We start from the raw sequence: 25,634 nt of genomic DNA, 5'->3' as shown, positions 1-25,634 counted from the left end.
TCAAAGGAAAAACCCCTTCTGGCTGCAACATATGCTAAATGCTGACTTGAGATGCTGAGTGTGACACCAGGGTATAGAGGATTAGTGGACAGGATGACCTGGGGGCCATGCTATCGCCCCACCCCCAGCGCCACCCCCTCCCCATACACACATGCGGGCTCACAGCCAAAGAACAGAAAAGGAGAGAGTTTATTGAAAACTATATACAGTTGGTCCAGGCCCTATCACAGGCCACAATCTGGAGGGATTCCCCCCCCACACCTTAGGCAGTAGCTCAGCCCCCGATGGTAAAGGCTAGAGCTGGAGCCGGGGCTGGGGCTGGGGCCGGGGCCAGGTCCTGGCTCCCTTGGGAATCTTGGCAGCCAGACCAGCCCTCCACTCCAATGGATATTTATCTGTGAATTGACAATCCTAAATAGCCTGTTGGTGGCAGGCAGGGAACAGGGAACAGGGAACGGGTCCCTGCCCTGACCTTGCCAAAGCCTGGATAGGGGAACACTACTCTTAAACCTGGGTCCCAGAGGCCCAGCTAGGCTGTCCGGAAGTCCTGGCTACTCCTCTCCTAGGAGGCCTTCCTGGACATGGAGGCAGACAGCCCTCCTACCCCACCCCCACCCCACGGGCTTCAGAGACCTGGACTGGGGACATCAGGTACCCTCCCTCCCATCGCCAACTTGGGGGTCCAGGGCTCTCGGACCACTCCCCAGGCAGAAGACCTCGGGTTGAGAGGTGAGTGTTGGGGAGGACACAGCTAAGGGCCCAGGACCCTCCTAGGGCAGGGGGCTGGTTTTGCGGGTCAGGGTGTTCCACTGTAGGAATAGTCTGCTTTGTTGTGCATCACCAGCCGGTCATCCACGAAGTAGAAGCTGTCAGACTGTGTCTCGTATGGGTGACGGATCATTTCACTGACTGCAAGAGAGGCCCCACCAGTTGGGGCAAAGGTCAGGAGCCTGAGCCGGGGCCCCTGCCAAGGAGGCTTCGGGACTGTGGGATGGGGACAAGCTGAACAACCTCAGACCTCCCTCCACCTCACAGAGCTCCCCCAGCCTTTTTGAGCCTCAGTTTCCCTACCGGTGGCATAGGAATGGCAGCCAAACAAGAGACCCAGGGTAGGAGAAAGGGGTCAGAACCACACTCCCCCGCCAGTTTGGTCTCTCTAGTCTTCCCTGCCTCCCCCCAGCCCCCCACAGGCCTTCCACGCACTCAGCTCCTCAGAGAGAGGGGGGAAGTCGTAGATGTGCTCGCAGGTGTTCTTGCTGCTGGGGATGCAGAAGCCAAAGTGGAAGTCAAAACTTTTGAGGAGCTGGTTGCGGAAGTAGTGCCTCTCAATCATGCGGAAGTTGTTGACAGGCTTGTCTCCCACTGTGAATTCCACCCTGGCAGATAGGAGAGGGCAGACCTGAGCTTGGCCTTGAAGTCAGGCGGCAAGGCTCCAGACAGACACCACCCCCCAAAAAGAGAGGCTCAGTAAGAACTCATTCCCCACTCTCACCCCTATCCCCAGCCCTTGCCCACCCCCCACCCCACTTCCATCCAGTGACTCACGTGGCTCCCACCTGCCTCAGGCGGAGGAAGGCAGGGGTGAACTGGTAGCGAACAAAGCGCCCAGCATTGGGGTCCAGGTCCCGCCGGTTGATGGGCAACCGCTCTGTAATGTACCCCAACTGGGGCTCAGAGGGCTTCAGGCCAGGGCCCCGGGCCCACCCAGGGTTCCCATCCCAGGGCCCCCATCTGTCTGAATTCTTAAAAATTCCCCCAGGAGATTCTGATGCACCTTGAGGGTTCAGACATTTGGCCAACTGGTTCCCCACCCCGGGAAGGGGGGTAGTTTCTAGGTCAGCAGGTCACCAATTTTAATTGAGGTTCCCGGGGCCCCAGGAGACAAAGGCCTGGGGCCTCTGGGACTGCAGTTCCCAGGAAGGCCTGCAGAGGGCAGGCTGGCAGGGATCGAAGGAGCCAGACGGTCCACCCAAGATGTCCAGCCCCAGAAACAGATGGGAAAGAAAAGCAGAGGCCCAGCCCCAGCTCTTCTCTGACTCTTCTGCCGCCTGATGAGTCCCTGGGCAACCTGCTTCACAGCCCTCTCCCACCTCGTCCTTCTGTTGATGGCCTACCCAGCCAGACCACTCACCTGAGGCTGGGGGCTTCTTGATTTCAAAGAGGACAGTGCCTGAGTCCATGTCTCGAATCTTGAACCTGATGAAGTCGATCTTGTAGATATTCTCCTCGGGGGAGCACAGGTAGTCTAGGGAAGACAGGCAGCTAAGCAAAAAAGGGACCCGCCCAGAAGCCCCAGCTATCACTTTCTCTGATTCCAGAAGGTCATTGCCTTCTAGAAAGAGAGAACGGAGTCCCAGCCTTCTAATGAGGGAAAAACGCTCTATCCTCTGAGGTCTCGGAGGTCAGGGACGGGCAGAGTGAAGGAGGAGGGTAGAAGACAAGGTCACCCCCCTACCCAGTCTCCTTTCCATCGTGGAGTTGTGGGGCCTTATTCCAGCCTCTGCTCTGGAGGGGCCAGCTCAGTGACTGTGAGCCTGATGGGTCTCCAAACTAACAAGGAACCCCAGCTAGAGAGGGATACAGCCCTGGCCTTTGAGAACCTCGTGCTAAAGAGGGTGACACAGCTCCACCTCAGGAGAAACACAGTACTTCCCCAGAGAACATTCACACCCCCGCCACATAGCTGCCCCTGGTGCTACCTCTAGGAAGTGTCAAGGCAAGGACTTCCCTGACCTAGGTTGTGCTAGGGCAGGCAAACAACCCCTCCGAGGTCCCCCCCCCCACAACCCCCTCTTCTCCCCATAAGCGGCTTATATAAGCCCAGCTCCCTTAAGCAGCTTAGCCAAAGCTCTGCTGACTCAAGCCCAGAGCCAGGAATATTGGGGGAAGGAGGCCACCTTTGCTCCCATCCCCTGCTGATCTCCAAATGGGAGGAAGTCTTAGCAAATGGAGGGAACCCCCTCAAAGCTCATCGACCTAGCCTGAGCTCTGAACCACCCCCAGAGAGAAGAGTACAAGCAAAGCCAGGAAGTGGGTGTGTGCGTGGGGGAAAGGGAGTCCTCGGGCCCAGAAGAGGAACCGGGACACAGTGGTGAACTGTGGCTGAGGAAGCTTGCTTAGGAACATCAGGGCCTGGTCCAGCAACAACTGTAGGTGCTCAGGGAGGCCCCTGCAAACTGAAAGGAGCAATGGTAGGTCTAGTGCTGTCAGCTGGCAGGCCATCACATCCTCCCTGACAGAGGCCCGGAAATCAGCCTCCAGGCCCCTGGGCCACCTCCTATTCCTCTGGGGCAGGAAGAGGAAGTGAATGTAAAGTCCTTCTCTCGTCCCCAAACCCAAGGCGGCCCCCTCCAGGAAGCCCTCCTGGTAGCCTCCTGGCATCCTAAGGTCCAGCAGGGCTTAGAGGGAGAGGCTAGATCCCTGGCCTGTCAACCACCGTCCATGGTGGAGAGAGAGAGGAGGAGGAGGAATGCCAGTGAGCAGCCCTCACCTCACCCTCGACACACCTTATTTAAACAGTAAGTAAGTACCAGTCCAAAGATGCTGAAAGAAGGTGCGGGGCACAAGGAAAAGAGGTAGCAGAACTGGGAGCAAAATCCTAGCTGCCCAGTTCCAGCTCCTGGGAATGTCCTTCCTTCTTCTCTACATTCTTCTGCTGTTGGAGCCTCTCCTCGAATGCCGGGCTAAGTTCTTAGGTCTGCCCTCAGTCTCTTCTACCACACCTTGAATTATCAGCCCTTTTGTCCTTAGAGGAAGTGAGGGAAGTGGGATGCCCCTGGCTCAGGACGCGGCGCCCACACCCTCCCTTCTGCCAAGGGAAGGATGAGGCCTGGGACCAGGGTCAGAGTGGCCCAAGGCTCAGAACACAACTGCCACCCCCTTGCCCTCTGCCACAAATATCTTCCTAAGCTGGATTCAGGGCCAATAATCCAGGAGGAGCAAAACTCAGACCTGTGTGATTAGGGTCAAAGGAGACCAGGGGGTGCCAGGATAGAGATCCCTGGAACCTGGTTCTCAGCTTCTAGAGAGTAAAGAGTTCCCAGGAAGCCCCTTCCCCTGCTCATCCTCACAGATGCCCCATGTCTAACGGCTTTGAATCTCCTCCAAATTAGGGGACACATGGCAGTGACATGGGCTAGGCGCCCCCACAGTCACAAAATAACCTCTAAAGTTACCGAAGACCCAGACAGGTCAGCCTGACCTCCACAAACCCTGTAAGTTCTGCCCCCATTCTAAATGCTGCTGTTGCCAGTTCCAGCTCAACTGGCACGAACATCAGACTGGTCCAGGCCCCCTCCCTCTGCTAGTGTCTGCTTGGGCAAGGCAGCTCAGTGCTCTGCGGGCCCAGCCAAGAATGGCTGCTGCCTGGCTCTGAGAGGAGGGAGAAGCTGGTCCCCCAGGGACTCAGATGCACAGGCCTAGCTAGACCTGCCATTACGGTCCCCTCCACGGCTCCAGCTGGCAGCCTCGGGCTCTGCTGCTCCCCCAACTCCAGGGCTCAGGCCCACTCCAGCACCTGCCCCCCACCACTAATGAGGGCTTCCAAGAATTGCTGTCGCAGAGGGAGCCGGAGCAGGATTACTGAAAAATGAAGCTAAGGTAGAGGGCCACTCTCTCTCCAAATGCCTCTGTTCTTTGAGGCTCAGCCACTGCCTCTGGCACGAGGCTTCCTAGCCCTTGTTCCCTGACTGTGGTAACCTCCTCCCGGGCCCTGAATGCCCAGTTGTCTGCCTCCAGGCAGCAGACGTGAACAGTCCTGTGGGGCCCTCAGTACTACTGACAAAAGAGCCCTATTTACAGAGCACACAGCAGGCCAGGCACTAAGCAAAATCAGAAAACTGGTTTCCACAGCAGCCCTATGAAGTAAGTGCTGTTATCCCCATTTTACAGATGAACATGGTCAGAGAGGTGCAATTACTTGCCCAAGGTCACACAGCCAATTACATGTCATAGCTAGGACTTCAACCCAGGCAGTTCAGTTCAGAAACTCAACCACAGCAGAGACTAAGCCTCCCGGAAGAAGACAGGCTAAGGTGGTAGGGGGGAGGGTGCAGGGAGCAGTAACCTACTCCCTTGAGAGGGCTCAGACCAACCCACTGAAGCTTCCTGCCCAGGTCCTTTCCTGGGGCTGGAGGATGGCCCAAGACTTCCTGGGGGGACCCAGAGTGAGGACATTTAATGGTCAGGGAGACTGGAGGGTCTTAAAGTCACCTAAGTAACTCTGCCTCTGCCTAGCCTCCAGGGTGGGGACTGAGGACAGATGGCACTTAGCACCCATCCTTATTATTGCAGAGAAAAGCCTCAAAGGCCTGTGACGGCTCCATGGGGAAGGGGTCACAGTTGCAGCTGCTGCCCGACCTCCACCATGGGAAAGGGGGATAGCCTCCTCAGGAAGGAAGGAGTAGGGTGAAAATAAATGTCTAAAAGGAGAAGAAGCGGGCACAAGGAGATCAAGGGAAGAGGGAACATGGAAATCTCACGCTCGGAGGCAGAAGGCTAGGGAACTCAGGCGAGGGGCACCCCGGTGGGGGAGGGGAGGTAGGGGGAGGTGGTAGGGCGGGAAAGGGGGCGGGGGCCCAGGCTCCGAGCTCCGCGAGGGCTCCCTCCCGCGCTCTCTCCCTCCCGCCCTCCCGCTGCGGGTGGCGCGCCCCGCCGGTACTCACCGCCGGTGATCCGCTGCAGCCCCAGCACGTCCTCTGGCCCTATCGGCTGCTTCCTCTGCAGCGGCCCCGGCCTGGGCCCCAGGCCAGCCTCGGGCTCCGACTCGGACCCGGACTCGGATTCCGCCTGCAGCTGCGGCTCGGGCTTGGGCTCCAAGCTTGGGCCCGAGGCCCCTGGAGCGGGCTCCGCCCCCGTACCAGCCCCGCCGCCGCCCTTCTTCACCTTCATGGCCTCTCTGGGCCGCCGCTCGCCTGCTGCCGCGGCGGCTGCCTGCGCCGGCTGGAACGAAGAGAAGGGGGAGCGTCCGCAGCCCCGCCCCCGGCCGGGGCCCCAGGTACCGCCCCGCCCCCAGGGGTGGGCCAGCTCTGGGCCCCGCCCACCCCGCCCAAAGGCTGCGCACCAACCTGGGATCACTCCCCCGGGGCTGGGCGGGGCCTCGCCTTGGGCTTCATTCACTTTTTCACTAGGTACTAGGAGTCCTGTCTACCTCTCCATACTCGCTGCGCTCCCGCCACTCTGTCCTGCCGTCTGCCCCTCAAGCGAGTTCCCGCCTCAGGATCTTTGCCTGGGATGCTCTTCCCCCAGATGGCTTCCTCTTCTGGTCTTAGTTCGAATGTCATCTGCTCAAAGCTCCCCTCCCGCCAACACCCAATCTAAAGCACTAGCCGCAGGTACCCATCTGATCAGCCTATTTTTTCCTTCTAATGCAGGATCTGAAATTAGTTTTTGTTCATTGACTCTCCCCACTAAAAGATCAGTTCCATGGAAGCAGAGATCCTGTCTTTGTTATCTTATAATACCTAGCAGTTACAACTGTGCTTAATATATTCTTTTTATGAATTTATGAATGAGTTTGTATTTAAAGGCTTACACTGGTACAAGCTATTCCCTCCCAGACCCCCTGCGAAAAAGGCAGAAGTAGATGCTAACAGCTTTGTTGGGCAACCTTGTACGTGCTAAGGGACAACAGCCTAGGCGACTCGCCACCACAGGGCCCTCCAGGGCAGGGAAGCGGGGCCTCTCTCTAGGGCACATGGCCATGTAGAAGCAAGGTGGGCCCAGGCATCCAGGACAGTTGGCAGGAAACCATTACTTGGACACAAATGAAGAATGAAAGGTATGCTCGTACTTCGTATCATTCCAATTAACATTCGACCGAAGTTTATTGAGAGCCTAAAATAGACCTGACACTTTCATATGCTTATCACATTTAATCCTCATAACCACCTTGTAAGGGAGGAATCATTAGTGCTGTTTGAACAAATGAAAAACTGAGGCTCAGGGAGATTAAGTGGCTTATTCAGTGCTCCCCAGATGTTAAGTACAGAAGGTATAGAAAAAAGGGTCTGAATTCAGGCATGCTTGACCCCAAGTCTGGAACCTTCCCCACTGCATCACACTAACCCATAAAAGGGTGAAGGGAAACTCAGCCACATGCTTAGCATCAGGGTATACCCAACAGGCACAGACAACCAGGAGGGATGGGAGGGAGGGAGAAGGCCCCAGAGGCGACCTGTTCCCTTCCATGAGAGCAGTGCTAGGGCTCTCCCTGAGGGGTTAGAGAGAAGCATGGAGGGGACGGGGCTAGAATCCAACCCAGGGCTTTCCCCTAAGGCTCCCTCTGAGTGCAAGAGGACCTCGAGGAACAGGACAGAAGCACAACAAACTGCCCCTGCCCCGGAGGGAGACAGGAAAGGGCCTTCAAGTTTAAGCCAGATAAGGAGACCCAAATGACACGTCTTCTGGAGGGAAGGGGAGAGGAGGGCACAAAGGTTGTGGGGGGAACCTGAGCTAGCGGAATGGGAAGGGAAGGAAAGATGAACCCTTCTTGGAGTGTTGTACTTTGGTTACTGGAGCTAAGTCCTTCACGGCAGGCCCCATTTATGTGCCTCTCAATCTCCCACCTCCCATTCTGGCCAGAAAGGAAGCCTTCCTACTGAGATTCTGCTGTCCTGTTCAGTCTCTCTTCTCAGGCTTTTTCCAGGACTTGCGGGTTTCCAGGAAGATCTTGACCAGGGACAGGAGGATGGGCACGGCCATAGGCAGGAAGAGCGGGATATAGATGGCAAACTTCTGGTCATCCGGGAAATAGAGGAGGTGGAGGAGCGAGGGATCAAAAAAGGCACGCTCTGAGGATGTCACAGCTTCCTGGCTGGCAATGAAGGCAGAGGCCAGGTGCCCAGCGGCCAACTCCTCTGCCGCCTTCTGGACTGCAGCTACAGCCCTGTACACCTAGGAAGGGGGCAGGGGGTTACCATTAAGTCCTAGGCACCAGAGGGGTGTTGGGGCAGGAGCGGGAATGGGTCTTACTGTATTTGCCATCTACAAGGCACATTGCCTGGAGTTTGCCTAGGATATGGAGACCAGTATAAAAGGGCTACAGCCAGCTTAAAACCTCACACCCCATCTGGTGTCCTGCCCCCTAGAGGAAACCTGGGGCACTCCCGGATGCATGCCCACACAAACCCTGGGCCTCGTCTGGCTCTGATCTCACACCAGACCCTGGCCCTTGCTGGCCACTCTGGGTCCTGTCACAGAATCCATCCCCTGCCCACTCACCTCAGATGCCACATCATCCTTGATGACAATGTTGCTGATCTTGCCCAGAAGCTGAGCCAAGGAAGTAAGAGTAGTGGTGGCCGTGGCCACGTTCTCCACTGACCGAGCCCAAAGCAGCCGGTCGAGCTCCCAGGTCGTTAGCCCTTCACTCTTGGGCCCTGAAAACAGGCATTTCAGAGGTATCTGGGGCTGTCCAATCCCGAAGAGCAGCCTGTAGGAAGAGTGAAGTCAGGAAGGCTGGGAGTAGAAGATGGCTAAGCTTCCTAGAATTAATGAGAAAGATTTTCAGTCTTACCCAGAACCACGGAAGTCATAGGGAAATGCCTTGGGGTCTCGGAGAGGTAAGTGGCAACATTCAGCAAAACATAGCCTCAAGCCCCATTTTAACCAGTGTTTTGCTTTTACCTGTTCCTGGATTAGATTTCTAAGATCTTGTTTGAAAAAAGGTCTCATGGTGACAAGATTTCTGGTAATACCTACCTTAATCCCCTCATCCTTCTTACCCTCTCTTTGGACAAATGGGACCACTGAGCCTTTAGTTAAGGGGATGATCCAGGACCACTTTTTTTTTGTTGTTTTTTTAAAGATTTTATTCATCTATTTAAGAGAGAGAGAGAGAGAGAGTGTGTGTGTGTGTGTGTGTGTGTGTGTGAGCAAGCAGGGGAGGAGCAGAGGAAGAGAGACAAGCAGACTCCATGCTGAGTGTGGAGCCCAATACAGGGCTTGATCCCACGACCCAGAGATCATGACCTGAGCCAAAACCAAGAGTCAGCCGCCCACCCGACTGAGCCACCTGGGCTCCCCGATCCAGCACCACTTCTGATAAATGGGTGCCTCTCTAATGCCGCACCCAGGGCAGACATTGCTAATCAATCAGAATCCTCTTTCCTGATCGTCCCAGGCACAGCCCTAGAATCCTCAGCACAGGGCATTAGGAAGCCACTACCAACATAGCGGTTAGCATCAGAACTCGTAGCTCTTTCCTTAAGCACCCCTAATCATACCCCAGGGACCTGACATTCGGGAGTTTGTTTTTTTCTCAAACAGTCTGTCAGCAACTACTCCTTCTTAGGAGAAGGAGAAGGTGATCCTTAGAAAGCTTGCTTGGTTTCCCTGCAGCTGTATGCACAGGGGAGGTATTCCTGCCGGGTGAGATGTCATTCTACTCAGCTGGGGAGGCTGGGGTCAGACTCAGTGGCCACATCCCCAGGCGCATCAGCCAGGACCTCACCGCAACTGGGCCAGGAACACCTCCATCACTCGCACCATGTCCACCTCGACCCTCACTGGCAGCTCCGAGCCATTGTAGGCTTTGGGGTCCACATTGTAGACCTGCGGCGGGGAAAGGAGATTGCCTCAGGACTACACCCAGATGGTTCACAGCTCTGCCCTAGACGCTCTGGAGGCCGGGAAAAAAAGAAGACCTTAAGGTCTCTAGAAATTATAAACCTGATGGTCTAGCTAATTTTTTTTGAAAACCTATTAGGTTTTCATAAATTATCTCCATTATCCCTTCAAAAGTCCTGTAAAAAATATTTTTTATTCCATTTTAAGAGTTCCTATGAGAAACTCCCAGTCTAACCGGAGAAACAAAGTCCCCAGCCTTGCAAGACTGCCATAAACAGGGCCAAGATCTAAGATGGACACACAGAGAAGTCCTCAGTGAGTGCAAACCACTACATGCAAAAGGGTCGTATTATAGAAAACAGTGACAAAAATAAGAAGCTGTGGGGCTGGCAGGGGAGAGGAGGAGCTCACAGCACCCTGACCTACTTGGTGCTGCCCCTCCCACAGGCTGGGCCATGGAGGACACCAGAGGAATAACAGAAGGAACAGTCTCAGGGAACATGTGTCTGTCTCTAAAGCTGGGGCTCTAGGACCATTACCATAATGCCACCCCAGCGGGGACTGTGGAAGGCGTTGGTGGCCACTGGAGCCCCATCCTTGTCCTGAATGTACAGCGGGGAGTGGGCAAGCTCGGGTACATAGAGCAGAAAGTTGAGCACCGGGTAAAGGGAGGCAGCGCTGGATCCTGCGGTACAAAGAGAAGGTTAGTCAGATTACCAAAACCGACTGGGTCTAGAACTCAGTTCCAGGTCAGCCTCTAACTTTCTGGTCACTCACTCTGGGCCTCATTTTCCCCAGCTGATAATCACCAGGATAACCTCCAGTCCTGGGTTTCTGCGGTCAAGGACGTCCTCTGAACATTCTCCCAAGATGTGCCACATACATGTAGAGTTCTTAGCCCCTCAAAGGCCCCTGGAATCTCCCCCTCTCTAACAGGCCCCCTTCACTATCTAAGACCACCATCTTGGGCATTGCCCCATCACACCCGTATAACTATAGCCCATTTTATACATAAGTATAAATATGACCTCATGTCAATTCCCTCTTAATCCTTCAATAACTAGCCATTCACACCAGGTAAAGGCTCAAGCTACTTACCATGGGCCTTATGATCTGACACCAGCCCGCCTTGCCAGCTTTACGTCAGTCACTCCCTCACTCCTCTACACAACTTCTCTGAGCTTTCTGAATGCCTATCTTTTCTGCCTCTTCTACATCTAAGCTCAGAGTTTTCCTTGCCTGGAAAGCCCTTCTATCTCTGTACTCAACGCTGCTGGAGGGAGAGAGAGAGAGGGAGGGAGGGAGCAGAGAGGAGAGGGAGGGAAGGAGAGAGGGAGGGAGAGATCACCTGTAGTCCCACCCATATCATGGTCCACACTGAAATCCCACAACGAGTGATATACTAACTTTGGTTTGCTTATATTACAACTTGTGGTCATCTCTTCTTCATAGGTACCACCCTCACACTTAAAGTCTAGAATCCCAGCTTCAAATCTCAATCAGCAGAACCTTCCAAATTCTGCCTTCACATACTTTTGCTGTTATCTTTCCTACATGCGTGACCGTATCTTTCCTGGATGACTTGCATGGAGGGAGATGCAGCCTACCATGTCTTTATAAAAAGCACTGGGAGTCATGTTTAATAAATGTTTCTGGGGGTGCCTGGGTGGCTCAGTGGGTTAAGCCTCTGCCTTCAGCTCAGGTCATGATCTCAGGATCCTGGGATGAGCCCCACATCAGGCTCTCCGCTCAGCAGGGAGCCTGCTTCCCGCTCTCTCTCTCTGCCTGCCTGTGATCTCTCTCTGTCAAATAAATAAATAAAATATTTTTTAAAAAATGTTTCTGGATATAAGTTTCATGAATCCCATGAAAAAGGAGCCTAAATGCCTTTTTCTTTGATGCCCTCAGACCACCCAACCTGGGAACCAGAACGATATACTACCAGCCTCCAACCCCACCCTGAGCCTTCAGGGTCCCTCCCCAGCCTGGCAGATAGACCCTCGTCTTCAGCTCACCCAGCCGGGACTCCACTGGGTTGATGACATGGGGGAGGCTGTGTGCAGCCAAGTAGTAGCTGGAGGAAGCCGGGTCAAAGCGGGGGTTTACCCCCAACACTGCATAGTAAAGAATCTGTAAAGCAAAGAAAGGAGAACGTTATTTTGTGTATTGATTCATGCTCCACGTTGTCCCAAAAAGGATCTGAAGTGCCTTAAAAAGATACAGTGAGGGGCACCTGAGTGGCTCAGTGGGTTAAGCCTCTGCCTTCAGCTCAGGTCATGATCTCAGGATCCTGGGATCGAGCCCCGAATCTCTCTCTGCCTACTTGTGATCTCTCTCTCTCTGTCAAATAAGTAAATAAAATCTTTAAAAAAAAAAAAAAAAGATACAATGAGGACAGGACAAAATATAAGAGACAAAATCAGAGCTGAGAGAAAAATAGGTGTGGTGGGGGGGCGGGGGGAACAAAGCCCAGGGTAAAGTTAATACAGTAAATACATGCTTTGAAACTGCATTTTTTTTTAAACCAGGCTTTCCAAAACAAAGAGGGAAACAAGAAGAGCCTAATTCAGTATCCGCAAGATCAACTCAAGTCAGTGATTCAGAAGTACTCCCACTAGCAAGACCTGATAAAAATGTCTCCCACATTTTCCCTAAAAGGACACTGTGTGATACATTCTTCACACGTAGGAAGCTACATTCTTGCCATCTTCGCTGCTACTACATTAACATATTTTGGGAAGTTTTATTTTTTAAAATAAATTCCTTAAGGATGGCACAAGTGGGTGAATATGGTTCTAAAGGGGGCTGTAAGGAAGGTTGTTTTTTTAAACAAACCTTCACAAAAGTCCCCGAGCTGGACAGCACGGTGGGAAAGCAGACACTAGAGTCATATACACATGCAGGCAATTCCTAGCAAATCAGCGAGCTCTAAGAACTGGGAGAACAGACTCCACTTGAAAACAATATGGAAGACTCTGGGGTGTGGTCAGGGAAGGGACTCCCCGGCTTGCTCCCAATCTCACCTGAGAGTCCACAGAGAAGTTGCCCGCAGCACTGAGGGCACTCAGGAAGGGCTGCACATAACGCCGGACGGCCCCCTCGATGTCCCAGTGGACGTCATGGGACTTGGGGTCTGGGTTGAGTAAACTGAAGGTGATCTCATAGCCTAGAAAAACAGGAGTCAGGGAAGCCAGAGGCAGCTGTACCCTGCACTGAGCTGAACTTGTTTCTCCTCCGGGATGGGGTTGGTGGCCATCAGGGAACCCAAGGGAGGATAAAACTGGGAGGAGGGACACTAAGTGCTTTAAAAACATGAAACCAAAGAAAAAAGGAGTGAAGAGTCCGCGTGCAGATTCCCCTTCCGCCCCATCACCTCCGCATCATTCATTTCCCTGTCCCTTCTCACAGCAAAGCCCCGTCACCCTACCCAAGCTGGACTTGAGAGGCCGCCTCTTATCAGCGCTCCACTTGTCCTCTGGAAGGTGGTCAGCCAGGGCTGCCGCGAGCACATCCTCGGTCAAAGACATGGCCTGTGCTACTTGGATTACGCGGCGGCCCACGATGTGGAAGGCCTCCCGGTGCGTGATCCCTCGCACGACTGCTGTCCTCTCGGGCCCGATGTAGCTTATCATGTCCTGTGAGAGGCCACCAAGGGACAGAACGTCGAGGGCTCAGGGAAGAAAGCAGAGAGCATGCTGGCTCCTGTCTCAGAGAATCTGACTTTTTGCCACTGACCAACAGGCCTACCCCTCCCTCTAGATTCATAGTGAACACCTATCTCAGCACCTCTGACCAATCAGTGTACATGAATGTTTTCATTCATTTCTGTTCCCTTAGCCTTCCCAGCAGACTTAAGTCCTAGGCGTGATCTAAATCTTCACAGGCTGGAAACTAGTAGGAGATGCCATGCTGAACACAGACAGCGGAATAAACACACACCTGGAAAGTCTGATATACGTAGACAGCACGCGGCAAAGAGGCAAGCCCCGGAATGCTCACAATAGCATTCTTAGAAATTCTTAGCACTCTTAGAAATGCTAAGAGTCAAAAACCAGAAGACAATCCAACTGCCCATCAGCAGTTGGATAACTTGTGTGGTTATGTTTCAATAATGAAACATATTAAAAAATGAACAAATTAGACTCAACTGCACATTGATTATCACAGAGGATTCTCTCAAACATAAATGTGGAACAAAACGAAAGTTCCAGAAGAACATGTGGGGTATTAATATGAAGTTCAAAAGTGTGTAAAACTGTGGATGTTGCTTAGTGAGATACAAAGCGTATGATAAAACTTGAAAGAAAAGTAAGAAAATGACACACACAAAATATGGTCACCCTGGGCCAAAAGGGAGCAGGTCTGCGTAGAACCACGGAGATGCACGAGTTCAGCTATACGGCTAGACTGTAGTTTGCAAGCTGGGGTTGGGTACATGGGTGGTCATTAAAATTTTTTCATTTTTTTATAAGAATTAAATTTGGGGGCACCTGGGTGACTAAGTGAGTTAAGCCTCTGCTTTCAGCTCAGATCGTGAACTCAGGGTCCTGGGATCGAGCTCTGCATCGGGCTCTCTGCTGGGCCAGGAGCCTGCTTCCCCCTCCACCTCTGCCTGCCTCTCTGCCTACTTGTGATCTCTCTCCTTCTGTCAAATAAATAAAATCTTTAAAAAGAAAAAAAAAAAGAATTACATATTTCATCACAAATTGTAAAAGAAAACAGTACGTGATATAGCTCCCACTGAGCCTCTTGCTCGTCAAGTGAAAAGGTCAATGTGTCGCCCGTATTCCCATCACAACCCATTCAAACAAGTTTCTTTTCTTTTTCATCCTGATTTTTTTTTTTCCACTTTAAATGGTCATCGGACCTTGGTCTGGGCTTTAGAAAGACCCAGGGTCAATGAAAAAATCCCTATTTACATTCTATGTTTTTTCCTATTTTCATTCTTTAAAAAAACTATTTGTTAAAGAGTTTTCTGGAGCAAATGCCAGCAATGTGGGGTGCTACTGCAAGGAGGAGGTGACCTAGGAGAGAATGAGCTGATGGGATAAGGCAAGTCCGCAGTCTCTCTGCTCACCCTACCTGGGGCAGAAGCGAGGAGTTTTCAGAGATCACGTACACAGTCAGGGAGCCTTCTGCTTGCTCCTGCAGCTCAGCTAACATGGTTTCTGCCTCTGGGGACAAAAGCAGGAGGTGCACCAGAAGCAAAAACACCATTCCCTTTCCCTCTAGCCCCCTACAGAGGGCCTGAGCTTTCCACCTCCTGCTCACACCTGGCTGGCACTGTGGCCAGGCTCGGCCCCCAGTGGCCCAGGCTGAAACACACGGTATCTCATTCCCAGCTTCCCCAGAGATTCTGAAGTTAAGATAAGAGATCGGAAGAGGAAAAAGAGGACTTCATGTTAAACTAGCATAATCACCCCTTCGGGTACCTTGCATACTGCCCAGGGACAGGGCCTCCTCCTCGAGCTCCAGAGCCCTTCGATAGGCCTTCTGGAAACGGCATTTGATTTTCATTTTGTCTGAGAGGAAAAGGAAGAAGCAAGGTAAGAAGACGAAGTACAGACCTCTGTCCTCCTTCCTAGCCCTCACACTGTCCAGTGTCTCAAGACAGCAAGAATATTGTTTGCAAAGAAAGACCAAGAAGCTGCAGCCAATTCTAATGATTTCTACACAGCTGGTATCAAATACAGGGCACCCCACCTCCTTCCCCTAACTAGCTCTTGCCTCTGCCTATGGACATCCTACTATCAACCATTCTACCATCCTACCATCAACCCTCCCAAGGGGAAATCTATTACAATATTCACTCTACTAACAGGTGAAAGGAGAAAAACCAATGATCACTTCAATATGTGCCTCAAAATAATTAAATTCAATGAATGTTCTTGATACAGATAAGATGCACACTTAATGACAAAACACTAAATGTAGTTCCATTAAAATTAGTAATAAGGGGAGCCTGGGTGGCTCAGTCAGTTAAGCATCTGACTCTTGATTTCGGCTCAGGTCATGATCTTAGGGTCATAGGATCAAGCCCCACATTGGGCTCCCTGCTTCAAAGGAAGCCTGCTTTCCCTCTCCCACTCCCCTTGCTTTTGTTCCTGCTCTTGCTATCTTTTTTTTTTTTTTAATTTTTTATTTATTTGACAGAGGGAGAGGGAGAGAGAGAGAGAGAGCGTGCACAAGCAGGGGGAGTGGCAGGCAGAGGGAGAGGCAGGCTCCCTGTTGAGCACAGAGCCCGATGCAGGACTCCATCCTAGGACCCTGGAATCATGACCTGAGCCAAAGGCAGACGCTTAACCGACTGAGCCACCCACGCATCCCTGTGTGCAACTCTTGATCTTGGGGTTGTGAGTTCCAACCCCACGTTGGGGGTAGAGATTACTTAAAAATAAAATCTTGAAAAAAACAAAAGGAAACAACAAAATCCTTCAATGGCTTCCCTTCTCACCCAGAATAAAAGCTGTATGTAAGTCTAGCCTCCTCTGCCCCCTCTGCCCTCACTCTGGTCTTATGTCATCTTCTCTTACTCTTTCCCTCATTCACCTCCCTCTCACCACAATGGGATTCTCACTGTTCTGCAAAGGCACCATTTCTGCTCCTACTTGAGGACCTTATACTTGCTTATCCCTCTACCAAAAATGTTCTTCTCCCAGATATCTATACAGTTTACTCCTTTATCTCTTCTTAGGTCTTCATTTGGAAGTCTTGTTTTCAAATGCTGCCTTCCCGGGCTGTGCTTCTAAAACAGCAATGATCTCCTTATCCCCCAAGAAAATTGCCCTATCCCTGTCCTGAACTATTTTTCTCCTGTTGCCACCCAACATACATTTATTTATTTAAGATTTTATTTTAAATAATCTCTACATCCAACCTGGAGTTGGAACCCATGACCCCAAGATTCAGAGTCATACTCTACTGACTGCGCCAGTCAGGAGACACCTCCCCCATCAAACAAACATTTATCTTCCTATGTCTCTTCTCTTTTTCATCTATTTTGTTCACTGTATTTTGCCTATTTTGTTTGCTGTATCTCCAGCAACTACAACAGCATCTGATATAGATACTCAATAAATATTTGTTGAATAAATGAACAAACCTATTACTATTCCTATCTAACAGATGAGAAAACCAAGATTTAGAGAGGTTAACAACCTCACCCAAATTCACACAAATAAGTAGCAGAACCAAGGCTTTATCCAGCTCTCTTACACCAAATTCCATACTCTCGGCCATTCCACTATCCTACTCCACAATACGTCCATATTACGGAATGGCGTGTCACTAAACACGAAGAATTCCACGACAAATTGGTAACAATCACGTTTAAACTAACAGGTGAGGTATGATCCATTCTTGTTTTGAGAAACAAAAACTATGTGTGTTTACATTAGCTCAAACTGTATGAAATATGATTTTTTTTTAATTTTTTTTAAATGTAAGCTCCCTCCCCAATGTGGAGTCCAACACGGAGCTTAACTCACAACCCTGAGATCAAGACCCAAGTGGAGACCAAGAGTCAGACAGATACTTAACCACCTGAATCACCCAGGGGTCCCATGAAATATGATTTTTTTTTAAATGTGTATTACCAAGGTTAAAAAGCTAGACAGTAAACGGCCTACAGGAATGTCACAGTCTGGACTTGGCCTACACATCCAGTCACTCCTAAACTTTCACTTCACACTTCAGAAAAGTAAAACTTCTCACAGATCCCCCAACACGTTGATTCACCCCTCCATGCTTCTACACGAGAAGCAGTAGAGTTTGTTGGTGAAAAGCCAGAACACCGGAATCAGTCAGGCCTGGATTTAAATCCCAGTTCCACCTCTTACTAGCTAGCTGTGTGATCCTGAACAAATCAAAATCTCTTAAGTCTGTTTCTTCATTTATAAAATGGAGATCATAATGTTAAGAGAGGATTAAATGAGGCAGCACATGTAAAGTCCTTTACCTAGTTTCTGGCATATAATGAACAACTAATATTAGAGATTATTATTACTGGTTCATGCTGTTCCCTTCTTCCCTTCCCCCATTTAACCTGAATTCCTGCACATCCTTTAAAAATCCGGCTTAAAAATGACATTCTCAAAACCTTCTCTGCCTGCCTTTCCTCCCAGACAGTTAAAGTCTCTTTCTTTGGTGCAATCTCAGTTTCTTAAATACTTTTGATTGTGATTTCTTTATCTAAGTGTCTTTCTCCCCTACTGGACTATGAATTTCTTATAAACATCATCAATTCCTCATTTACTCCAAAATCCCTGGTACTGAAAAGTACCTAATATTCAGTAACCTATTTCACATTAAATTTAAGAAGGCCTGTATACAACCCCAACTTGATTCCAAATCCAGTGTCCTTTCCGCTACATGCCACTTCCTCTCCTATCCCCTAATAAGTATTAATTGCTTCTCATCGGGTAGCATAACTGTTTTATGAATAAAACTGTTGCCTTAATGGTGAACACTGAATTTAAAGTTGCTTTCCTTCTGCCCAACCACACTGTTCATTCAGAGAGGGCTTTTAGTAAGTTTTTAACTACCTTTAAGGGACACCCACGGTCCTCTTACCTAACCCATCTCTGGACTGAGCTCAGACCAGAAAGGCAGCCCTGACTCTCCAGGAACTCACATTTCAGGGGGATCTCTCTCTCATGCACAACGGTGAAGGGCAGCTTCTCCTGGTCGTCCAATGGCACCGATTCTCGGGTAAACACGACAGTGACGGGCACCGTGAGCCGCAGCTAGGGGAAGGAGCACCAGGGCCAACAGCTGAGTCTCCAGCGGACTGTCCCCTGGCTTTCTCCCACCGAGCCCTCTCACCTGCAGGGCATTCAGTCCACTGATCTGGGAGTAAGGCAACGGGGCCCGGTAGGTCTCCGTGGTCTTCCACCAGAGCGGCAACCCCAGCAGGATGGCCACCGCAGCGAAGAAGAGAGCCGCCCGCTTTCCTCGGACCACTTCTGGGGGGTACGGAGGTAGCGACTTGAGCCGCTGGAAGTGGGCTTAGGTGCACGCCCCACACCCGACCCTTAAGAGCCCCAGCAACCTGCACTCAGAGGCTCTCCGGCCGCGTTCATAGGTAGGAATCCCTGTGCTAGAGGGGCCCGCGCCCAAATCTAAAGGGATCTTGTCTGAAACGACCCTCCGACCCCCAGTCCGCGGGACCTCTTGCATACCACAATCCCCAAATCCCGCATTCTTCCCTCTCAATACACAAGCCGCGGGCCCCGCCTGAAAGCCACCGCACCTAGGTCTGTAGCAGCTTCCCCCGGAGCCGCCATGCTCGCTTCCGGTTGCTCTAGGCGCCGAGGGCGGAGCTACGCAAGCCGCCCCCAATCGGAAACCCGCAAGGAGGGGGCGGGACCACGACAGCGGTCGCAGCCAATCGCGAGCCGCACTCCAGGGGAGCGGGGAGAAAAAGAGGTCGAGGGTGGGCGGGGTCCACAAGGAGCGGGTCCGCCAGTTTGAAAGGAGTCTATCCCGCGCCAAGGGCAGTCGAGGAGGTTCGCGGATTTCTGTGTTGCTCGAAAACTCTTCGTTAGTCCCCCGCTTCCTTGCAGAACACATCCCTAGTCCCACGGATTAAGAGCGCAAACTCTGCAGGCGTTAAACACCTGTTGGGCTACCACAGGCAGCTCTCAGTCTCAGTTTTCTCATCTGGAAAATGGATACATTTACTAAAATGAGCTCACTTAGGGTGGCTTGCCCAATCCGTAGAGCGCAGGGGGCTTGATCTAGGGCTCATAAATTCCAACCCCACGTTGGGTGTAGAGATTACTTGGAAGAAATAAAATGCGCCGCCTGTGTGCCTCAGTTGGTTAAGTATCTGCCTTTGGCTCCGGTCATGATCCAAGTGTCCTGGAATTGATCCCCACATTGGGCTCCCTGTTTAGCGGGGAGCCTGCTTCTCCCTCTCCCGCTGCTCGTCCCCGCCCCCCACGCCCAGCTCGTGCTCTCTCTCTCTCTCTCTCTCTCTCTGGAATAAAATCTTTAATTAAAGAGGTGCCTGGGTGGCTCACAGGTTAAGCATCTGCCTTCGGCTCAGGTCATGATCCCAGAGTGCTGGGATCCAGTCTTACATCGGGCTTCCTGCTCAGTGGGGAACCTGCTTCTTCATCTCCCTCTGCTGCTCTTCTTGCTTGTGCTCTCTCGCTCTCTGTCAAATAAATAAAATCTTAAAAAAAAAAAAACTTTAATAAAGAAATAAATAAAATAAAATGAGGTCATTCATGTAAAGAGCCTGGCACAGGAGTCACCCAAATATCACCGATCACATCGCTGTTTATCCATATCATAGAGCGCCTCTTCTGGGTGTCCTCTCCTCAAGCCTTAAATATGGAGGTGGAAAGCCAGTAGTACCTTTTTAGCATATTTGGCTCATTCAGTATTTTGTTAATTCATTTGAATTCATTTCCAACTCGTATAAGTGAATACTTCACCTTAAATTTTAGGAAATTCACGAGCAAATTCTGGATCCTGGATCCAGAATTCTGGATCACTTAGGTTTAAATCCTGACTTCTTCACTTCACCTGAGTGCTCTCGAGAGTTTAATTAATTAACCACTCTGTGCCTGTTTCCTCATATTAAAATAGGGATAGTAATAGTATCTGCTTTATACAGTGTTATAGTAAATGAGTTACTGAATGTAGAGTGATTAGAATAGGACCTGGCCTAGGGACGCCTGGGTGGCTCAGTCGTTAAGCATCTGCCTTTGGCTCAGGTCATGATCCCAGAGTCCTGGGATCGAGTCCCACATCGGGCTCCCTGCTCAGCAGGAAGCCTGCTTCTCCCTCTCCCACTCCCCCTGCTTGTGTTCCCTCTCTCACTGTCTCTCTCTCACCAACAAATAAATAAATAAAATCTTAAAAAAAAAAAAATAGAATAGGGCCTGGCCTGCCAGGAATACATAGTCAGTGCAACAGGGGATTCCTGGGTAGCTCAGTTGGTTCAGCATCTGACTCTTGGTTTCAGCTTAGGCATGATCCCAGGGTTGTTGTGGGATAGATCGAGCCCTGGGTTGAGTCCCATGCTCAGCAGGGAGTCTGTTTGAGATTCTCTCTCTTTCCCTCTGTCCCTTACCCCGCTCAAGCAATCTTTCCCTCCCTCTTAAATAAATAAATCTCTTATTATTTTTTTAAATTTATTCGAGACAGAAAGAGAGAGCATGCACAAGTGTGGAGGAGGGTCAGAGAGAGAGGGAGAAGCAGACTCTCCACGGAGCAGGGAGCCCGATAAGGGGCTTGATCCCAGGACCCTGAGATCATGACCCAAGCTGAAGGCAGACACTTAACTGACTGAGCCACCCAGGTGCCCCTAAATAAAACTTTTTTAAAAAACAAAGTACCATATAAGTGTTACCTATTTGTTAATATAAGGGCAAGCTCCCACTGAGCCTACATCCCCATACTGCAGTAATTAGCTGGGTGGAGCACTTTACACAGAGCATGGCCTCCCCAGTTCACACAGAGCACACCTAGTTCTCTCATCTTTTCATCGCCTCAGACAGACCAGGTGTTTGATGAACCCCCACGTCCCAGCTAAGTGGGCAAAGTTTAGCATGAAACCTCAACAGGTCTACCCTTGCCCAGACCCTCAAATCAGCCTTCTCTGTGTCCTCTTCTATCCCAATGGGAATGGGCAAGAGCCCCTGGCAACCTCCTAGACAGCCTGCTTCATCTGGCAGTCCTGAGACTTGGGGCTTTTCCATGTTGGGCGGGAGCCCAAGTGCCGCTCCTGCAGTGCCCACTCCATAACCCCAGCACAATGTGTCAAGCCCCAGCAGGGTTCAACGCAGAGGACAAGTGAGAGACTCCCATCCCCTTATCTGTTTTGGGCTCTGTGCAAAAGCTGCCGTCAGGAATTGTACAAGTCTCGCCTTCCTCCATCCTTCAGCTGCCCCCTAGTGCCTGAGGCGACAGTCCCTGAAGAACATGCAGCCCTCCGCACTGCCCACACTGCAGCCATGGACATCACCAGCAAGAGCCTGAGCTGGGAATGGTGACTCCATGTACCCCTCCCTCATAAACTTAGAACCCAGGAAAACTACCCTCCCCACCTCCACAGGCAGAAGGCCCAGAGACAGTCAGTGGAAATCAGAAACTGAGGTGGGAATTTGATGTGTAAAACAGACAGACAAATTAGCATGGTTTGCTACCATTTATTTGCTTTGTGGTATGTACCCAAGGCATGAGTCACGTCTGGTGTCTTACTTTCTGATCCCAGGAGACAGGGCAGGCAAGGAAAGCCCAAGGAGAAGCTACCACATCATGAGGAAATTGTGGGGGCTGAAGGAGGCAGGGGGAAACCCAGGCATCCTGCTCTGACTTCTAGCAACTTCTCCTGTCTTCAGTCACAAGCGCACTATCTTCCCATCCAATGGTCCCGGGTGCAGCAGTGGGAGAGGGGAGGGGAGGACAAGAAAAGGAAGATGACTCAGTGCTAGATGGAGGCATCTCTGCTCTGCATGGCTATTTGGTCCTAGCCGTAACTATAGGCAAAATAGGGTGCAGGTGGCCAGGCCAAGGGCTGTGGTGTGGAATGCGTACTCAGTAGGCGTGGTTTGCAATGTAGAGGGACTGTGCTGCTGCTCCCCCGTCTTCTCCGCTGCCTTCATACTTGCCCTGGGCTGCAAGCCCATTCACCTGCAAAAGGGTGCGGGGTAGGAGGGAGGTGGAGTAAGCGGGCTGACACTGCCCACAGGTGCCAAACCCTGCCCAGGCTATAGTCTGTGGGTGCTGCCCTCCCGCCTAACCATACCCCTCTCCCACAACCACCATCTCTAGCTCCCTACCTCAGCCCGCTTGATGAACTCCTCAGTGGCAGCCCCAGCATTGTCTTGTTGCCCTCTCCAGGCATTGAGGGCAGAGGCCTGAAGGGCACGCCCATAGGAAAAGGTGAGGGCCCAGGGCCGAGGAAGGGGGCAGCGGTTGATAGCATTGAGGTTGAGCGATGCCTCCTCTTCACTCTGACCCCCAGATAGGAAAGTCACTCCTAGGGTAGAGAAGAGAAGACAAACTGGTTGGTCAAGCCCCTATTTTTCCAGGGCACGGGACCCATGAAGGCCACAAGAACCTGAGAATGGGTCTTAGGGACAGGAGCAAGTTAGGAAGCAGGGTAGTACCTGGGACAGCTGGGGGCACAGTGCGACGCAGGGCAGTGACAGTTGCCATGGCGATCTCCTCTGGGCTATATTTAATGGGACAGGCATGGCCAGGGGTCACCATGTTGGGCTTGAGCAGGGTCCCCTCCAGGTACACGTGATGGTCACTCAGGGCCTTGTACACAGCAGCCAAGACCTAGAGATCAGAGGAGGCTTACTAAGGTTCTGGTGGCCCCTTTTTTAGGGGAAGGTGGGCATGACTGTGAGGGTCAGTATAGGCTCAAACTCGCAGGTGTGTTCTGGGACAATGTAAAGAGTGCTTGGGGTGAGTGCCTGCATCTGAGCCAGGGACTATGGGGAACAGGCTCCCCCGTCAGGCCGCCCTTGCACTATGTGTCTGTGTGCGGCTGTGGACTCACCTTCTCAGTAACATACTGACAACGTTTGAGGTCGTGGTCTCCATCTGGCAGGATTTCAGGCTCCACAATAGGCACAATGCCATTCTGCAGGTAAGAGCAGAGTAGCTTGGGCGGGGCAGCAGGTGGGAGGGGAGAAAGCCCTTGTACCACTCTCCCCACTAGGCACAGGGCACCCACTAAGCCCCTTACACACACACACACACACACACACACACACATACCTGCTGGCAGATGCTGGCGTAGCGGGCCAGCACGTTGGCATTTTCTAGAATGGCAAGTGCTGAGGGTGTGCGCTCACTGATTTTCAGCACGCAACGCCACTTGGCAAAGTCGGCGCCATCCTTCTTGTATTGGGCACAGCGTTCCGAGAGCCCATCCAGCCCTGCAGGCATAGTGCCAGCCTCATCACTCTGCCCTTCTTTGCCAGCATCAACCATCCAACAACCCTGTGGTCTTCACCCACCCATCCTGTACCTTGAGTGGTGGTTTCTCCGTCAGTCCCTGCTAGAGGCACTACGCCCTTGTCAACCTGTAGGGGAAACACACATGCAGAGGGCTGAACCCCAGCAGGATTCCCCTTGTCAACACACACACACACACACACACACACATCTATTTCCATTTCCATGTTCGGCCCCCATCAAGGGCCAGTGGCTGCACCTTGATCCCCACGACAATGCCTTTATCCTGAATGGTACGAACGAAGGGAACACCATTATCGTCTTTCTGGTAGAGCGTCTCATGGAAGAAGATGACCCCGCCGATGCACTTCTTCACACGGTCATCAGCACTGAACAGGACCTGGCGGTACAACCGGCGGTTTTCCTCCGTGTTCTCCACGCCAATTTGGCTCAGCCGCTTGGCCATGCTGCCTGGAGGCGGAAAAAAGAGGGGTAGCAAGCTCATTCCCAGGGCTCTCTGGCCATCTCTACCCCACCCCACCTAGACACAGGTCCCCACCTACCTACAGACTCATCTGCGGCCAGAATGCCTTTGCCTGGGGCCACAATCCTGAGCGCAATGTCAGACAACTCCTTTTTCTGCTCAGCAGAAAGGGCTGGGTATGAGTGGGGCATGGTGACAGCTCTGTGGAGTAGAGACAAGATATAAAGGCTGGATCCGACCTACAGCTTCCTCTGCTTCCTCTCCTGGCCACATGGGGGCCAAATGGCCTCCCCCACCTCCCAACAAGCATAGAGCTAGGAACAAGGCAGTAGTCCTTGGCGTGGGTCCTGGGCAACACAGTGGCACCAATCCCTCTGACAGCTAGCAGGCTTAGGGCCCCAGTTCCCACATCTCCTTTTGTCCCTGGTGGGCACCCTTCCCAGCCCTGGGGAAAGATGCAGGGTGGGGGTGGGTAGGTAAACTGCCGGAAGCTACAGGTCTTCTTGTGAAACTACTGCCCAAACAAAGATCCAGTCCTTCTTTCACTGAATCTGGCCCCTTCAGGTAGGACATAAGCCCTGGCCTTTGCATCTTCCATTTTATCATCTTCGGCAAGACCCCTAGGAAAAGCATACTTACTTCCAAGGCTTCAGAATGAAGCAAAAGTACCTATCATCCTCTTCCCTTGGGTTCTGGAGGAAAAGTGGGTGACAAGTGGGGAGCAGGAGTGGCACACACAACTGCCATAGGCTTCTGTAACCTCTTCTTTTCCATACCCCAAATCTGACTGCCTTTGCAGCCAGATGGGAGCAAAGGACCAGGGTTGAAAGGAGTGAGCAAAGGGCCTGAGAGAGAAAAGGAGGATGGAGCAGGGAGATCTGTGGGGAGGTGACAGAGAGACAGGCTAACTAGCCAAGGGAAAGACCTAAACCAGGGGGAGAGAGTAGGCAAGACAACTGGACCAGGAACTTAGCCTAGAAGAGGGAGTAGGCTGAGATGAAAATGGGATGGTTGGGAGAGGCTGACCCCCAAGAAAAATTCTGTAGGCAGAGGAAGACTTGGGATTAGAAAAGCTGAGGTCCGGGCATGAGAGCTAAGAGGAAGGGGTCCTGTGGGAGAGGCTGAACCATAGGGTTTCCGAGTGGACAGAAAGGAGAGAGGATTAAGAAGAGAACTGAGAAGGCACATCCAAGGACCCCCGGGAGTAGGGCAAGGGTGATAGAGGGAAGAGTCAGGGAGAGGAAGGAGAGATGCTGAGCAGCTCTTGCCTCGCCGGATTACCTCACCTGTGTGCAGCAAGGTGCGCAGCGAGTTAGCGGTGGCAGCCACAGGAAGGGCGCGGATTCAATTCCGCAACAGCTGCGCCTGAAGCTCAGGCTCCTGTAAATGAGGCTGCGGATGCCGCAGAGCTACGTGACTCCCCCGAGGGGAGGGCACATCCCCGCCTTGGCCACGCCCCCTCCCTGGACTGGTAACCCGACAGAGCCACGCCCACTGAGGCGGGGCCACGAGGTGGAGTGACTACCCCGCCGGCTTCTAGGAGGCTGTCGTCCCACTCCCACCTCCCTACCACTGGGGTCCCCGGAGGCAAGAACTGGCCTTGCCCTCATTTCTGCCACAATCGCTTTTACCATGTGCCGGGCACTGGGCTGGATGCAGG

General features: G+C 52.0%; 3 protein-coding genes across 4 annotated transcripts; all 3 read right to left on the bottom strand.

The window, feature by feature from the left end:
• Window positions 1-438: 438 nt before the first annotated feature.
• UNC119 (unc-119 lipid binding chaperone) lies at window positions 439-5,953 on the bottom strand. The gene is made up of 5 exons (XM_032845388.1): window positions 5,664-5,953; window positions 2,132-2,245; window positions 1,546-1,648; window positions 1,204-1,376; window positions 439-909 (listed from the first exon to the last, which is right to left on the bottom strand). Exons 1-5 carry the CDS (start codon window positions 5,887-5,889, stop codon window positions 797-799), a joined length of 729 nt encoding a protein of 242 aa, XP_032701279.1. The 5' UTR covers window positions 5,890-5,953; the 3' UTR covers window positions 439-796.
• An 840-nt stretch (window positions 5,954-6,793) lies between these two features.
• On the bottom strand, window positions 6,794-18,866 carry PIGS (phosphatidylinositol glycan anchor biosynthesis class S). The gene is made up of 12 exons (XM_032845385.1): window positions 18,818-18,866; window positions 18,391-18,530; window positions 18,200-18,311; window positions 15,000-15,089; window positions 14,650-14,741; window positions 12,995-13,202; window positions 12,591-12,733; window positions 11,583-11,697; window positions 10,107-10,252; window positions 9,452-9,552; window positions 8,221-8,431; window positions 6,794-7,893 (listed from the first exon to the last, which is right to left on the bottom strand). Exons 1-12 carry the CDS (start codon window positions 18,849-18,851, stop codon window positions 7,618-7,620), a joined length of 1,668 nt encoding a protein of 555 aa, XP_032701276.1. The 5' UTR covers window positions 18,852-18,866; the 3' UTR covers window positions 6,794-7,617.
• A 2,842-nt stretch (window positions 18,867-21,708) lies between these two features.
• Window positions 21,709-25,394, bottom strand: ALDOC (aldolase, fructose-bisphosphate C). 2 transcript variants are annotated; one of them, XM_032845386.1, is made up of 9 exons: window positions 25,261-25,394; window positions 24,054-24,175; window positions 23,750-23,961; window positions 23,564-23,618; window positions 23,311-23,471; window positions 23,090-23,173; window positions 22,692-22,866; window positions 22,362-22,561; window positions 21,709-22,212 (listed from the first exon to the last, which is right to left on the bottom strand). In XM_032845386.1, exons 2-9 carry the CDS (start codon window positions 24,163-24,165, stop codon window positions 22,117-22,119), a joined length of 1,095 nt encoding a protein of 364 aa, XP_032701277.1. In that variant the 5' UTR covers window positions 24,166-24,175; window positions 25,261-25,394; the 3' UTR covers window positions 21,709-22,116. The 2 variants fall into 2 exon arrangements, with proteins under 2 accessions (XP_032701277.1, XP_032701278.1); XM_032845387.1 differs by lacking the exon at window positions 25,261-25,394 and having other exon boundaries at window positions 24,054-24,193.
• Window positions 25,395-25,634: the final 240 nt, after the last annotated feature.

Source organism: Lontra canadensis, unplaced genomic scaffold (genome assembly GCF_010015895.1).
Source record: "Lontra canadensis isolate GAN:19392208 unplaced genomic scaffold, GSC_riverotter_1.0 scaffold163, whole genome shotgun sequence".
Classification (NCBI taxonomy): domain Eukaryota; kingdom Metazoa; phylum Chordata; class Mammalia; order Carnivora; family Mustelidae; genus Lontra; species Lontra canadensis.
Note: the sequence above shows the minus strand (reverse complement) of the source record. Positions and strands in the feature narration are given on the sequence as shown.

What these genes read in the sequence shown, in the direction of transcription:
- UNC119 (XM_032845388.1), bottom strand. Translation starts at nt 5,889, where the DNA reads ATGAAGGTGAAGAAGGGCGGCGGCGGGGCTGGTACGGGGGCGGAGCCC. An exon ending in CAAGAAGCCCCCAGCCTCAG is followed by an intron (nt 1,649 to 2,131) that starts GTGAGTGGTCTG and finishes GGTACATTACAG; the next exon opens with AGCGGTTGCCCATCAACCGG. An exon ending in CTGAGGCAGGTGGGAGCCAC is followed by an intron (nt 1,377 to 1,545) that starts GTGAGTCACTGG and finishes CCTATCTGCCAG; the next exon opens with GGTGGAATTCACAGTGGGAG.
- ALDOC (XM_032845386.1), bottom strand. Translation starts at nt 24,165, where the DNA reads ATGCCCCACTCATACCCAGCCCTTTCTGCTGAGCAGAAAAAGGAGTTG. An exon ending in ACGCCAGCATCTGCCAGCAG is followed by an intron (nt 23,174 to 23,310) that starts GTATGTGTGTGT and finishes TCTTACCTGCAG; the next exon opens with AATGGCATTGTGCCTATTGT. An exon ending in AGTTCATCAAGCGGGCTGAG is followed by an intron (nt 22,213 to 22,361) that starts GTAGGGAGCTAG and finishes ACCCTTTTGCAG; the next exon opens with GTGAATGGGCTTGCAGCCCA.
- PIGS (XM_032845385.1), bottom strand. Translation starts at nt 18,851, where the DNA reads ATGGCGGCTCCGGGGGAAGCTGCTACAGACCTAG. An exon ending in GAGAGAGATCCCCCTGAAAT is followed by an intron (nt 15,090 to 18,199) that starts GTGAGTTCCTGG and finishes TTTTCCTCTCAG; the next exon opens with ACAAAATGAAAATCAAATGC. An exon ending in CCCAGTGGAGTCCCGGCTGG is followed by an intron (nt 10,253 to 11,582) that starts GTGAGCTGAAGA and finishes TTTGTACCGCAG; the next exon opens with GATCCAGCGCTGCCTCCCTT.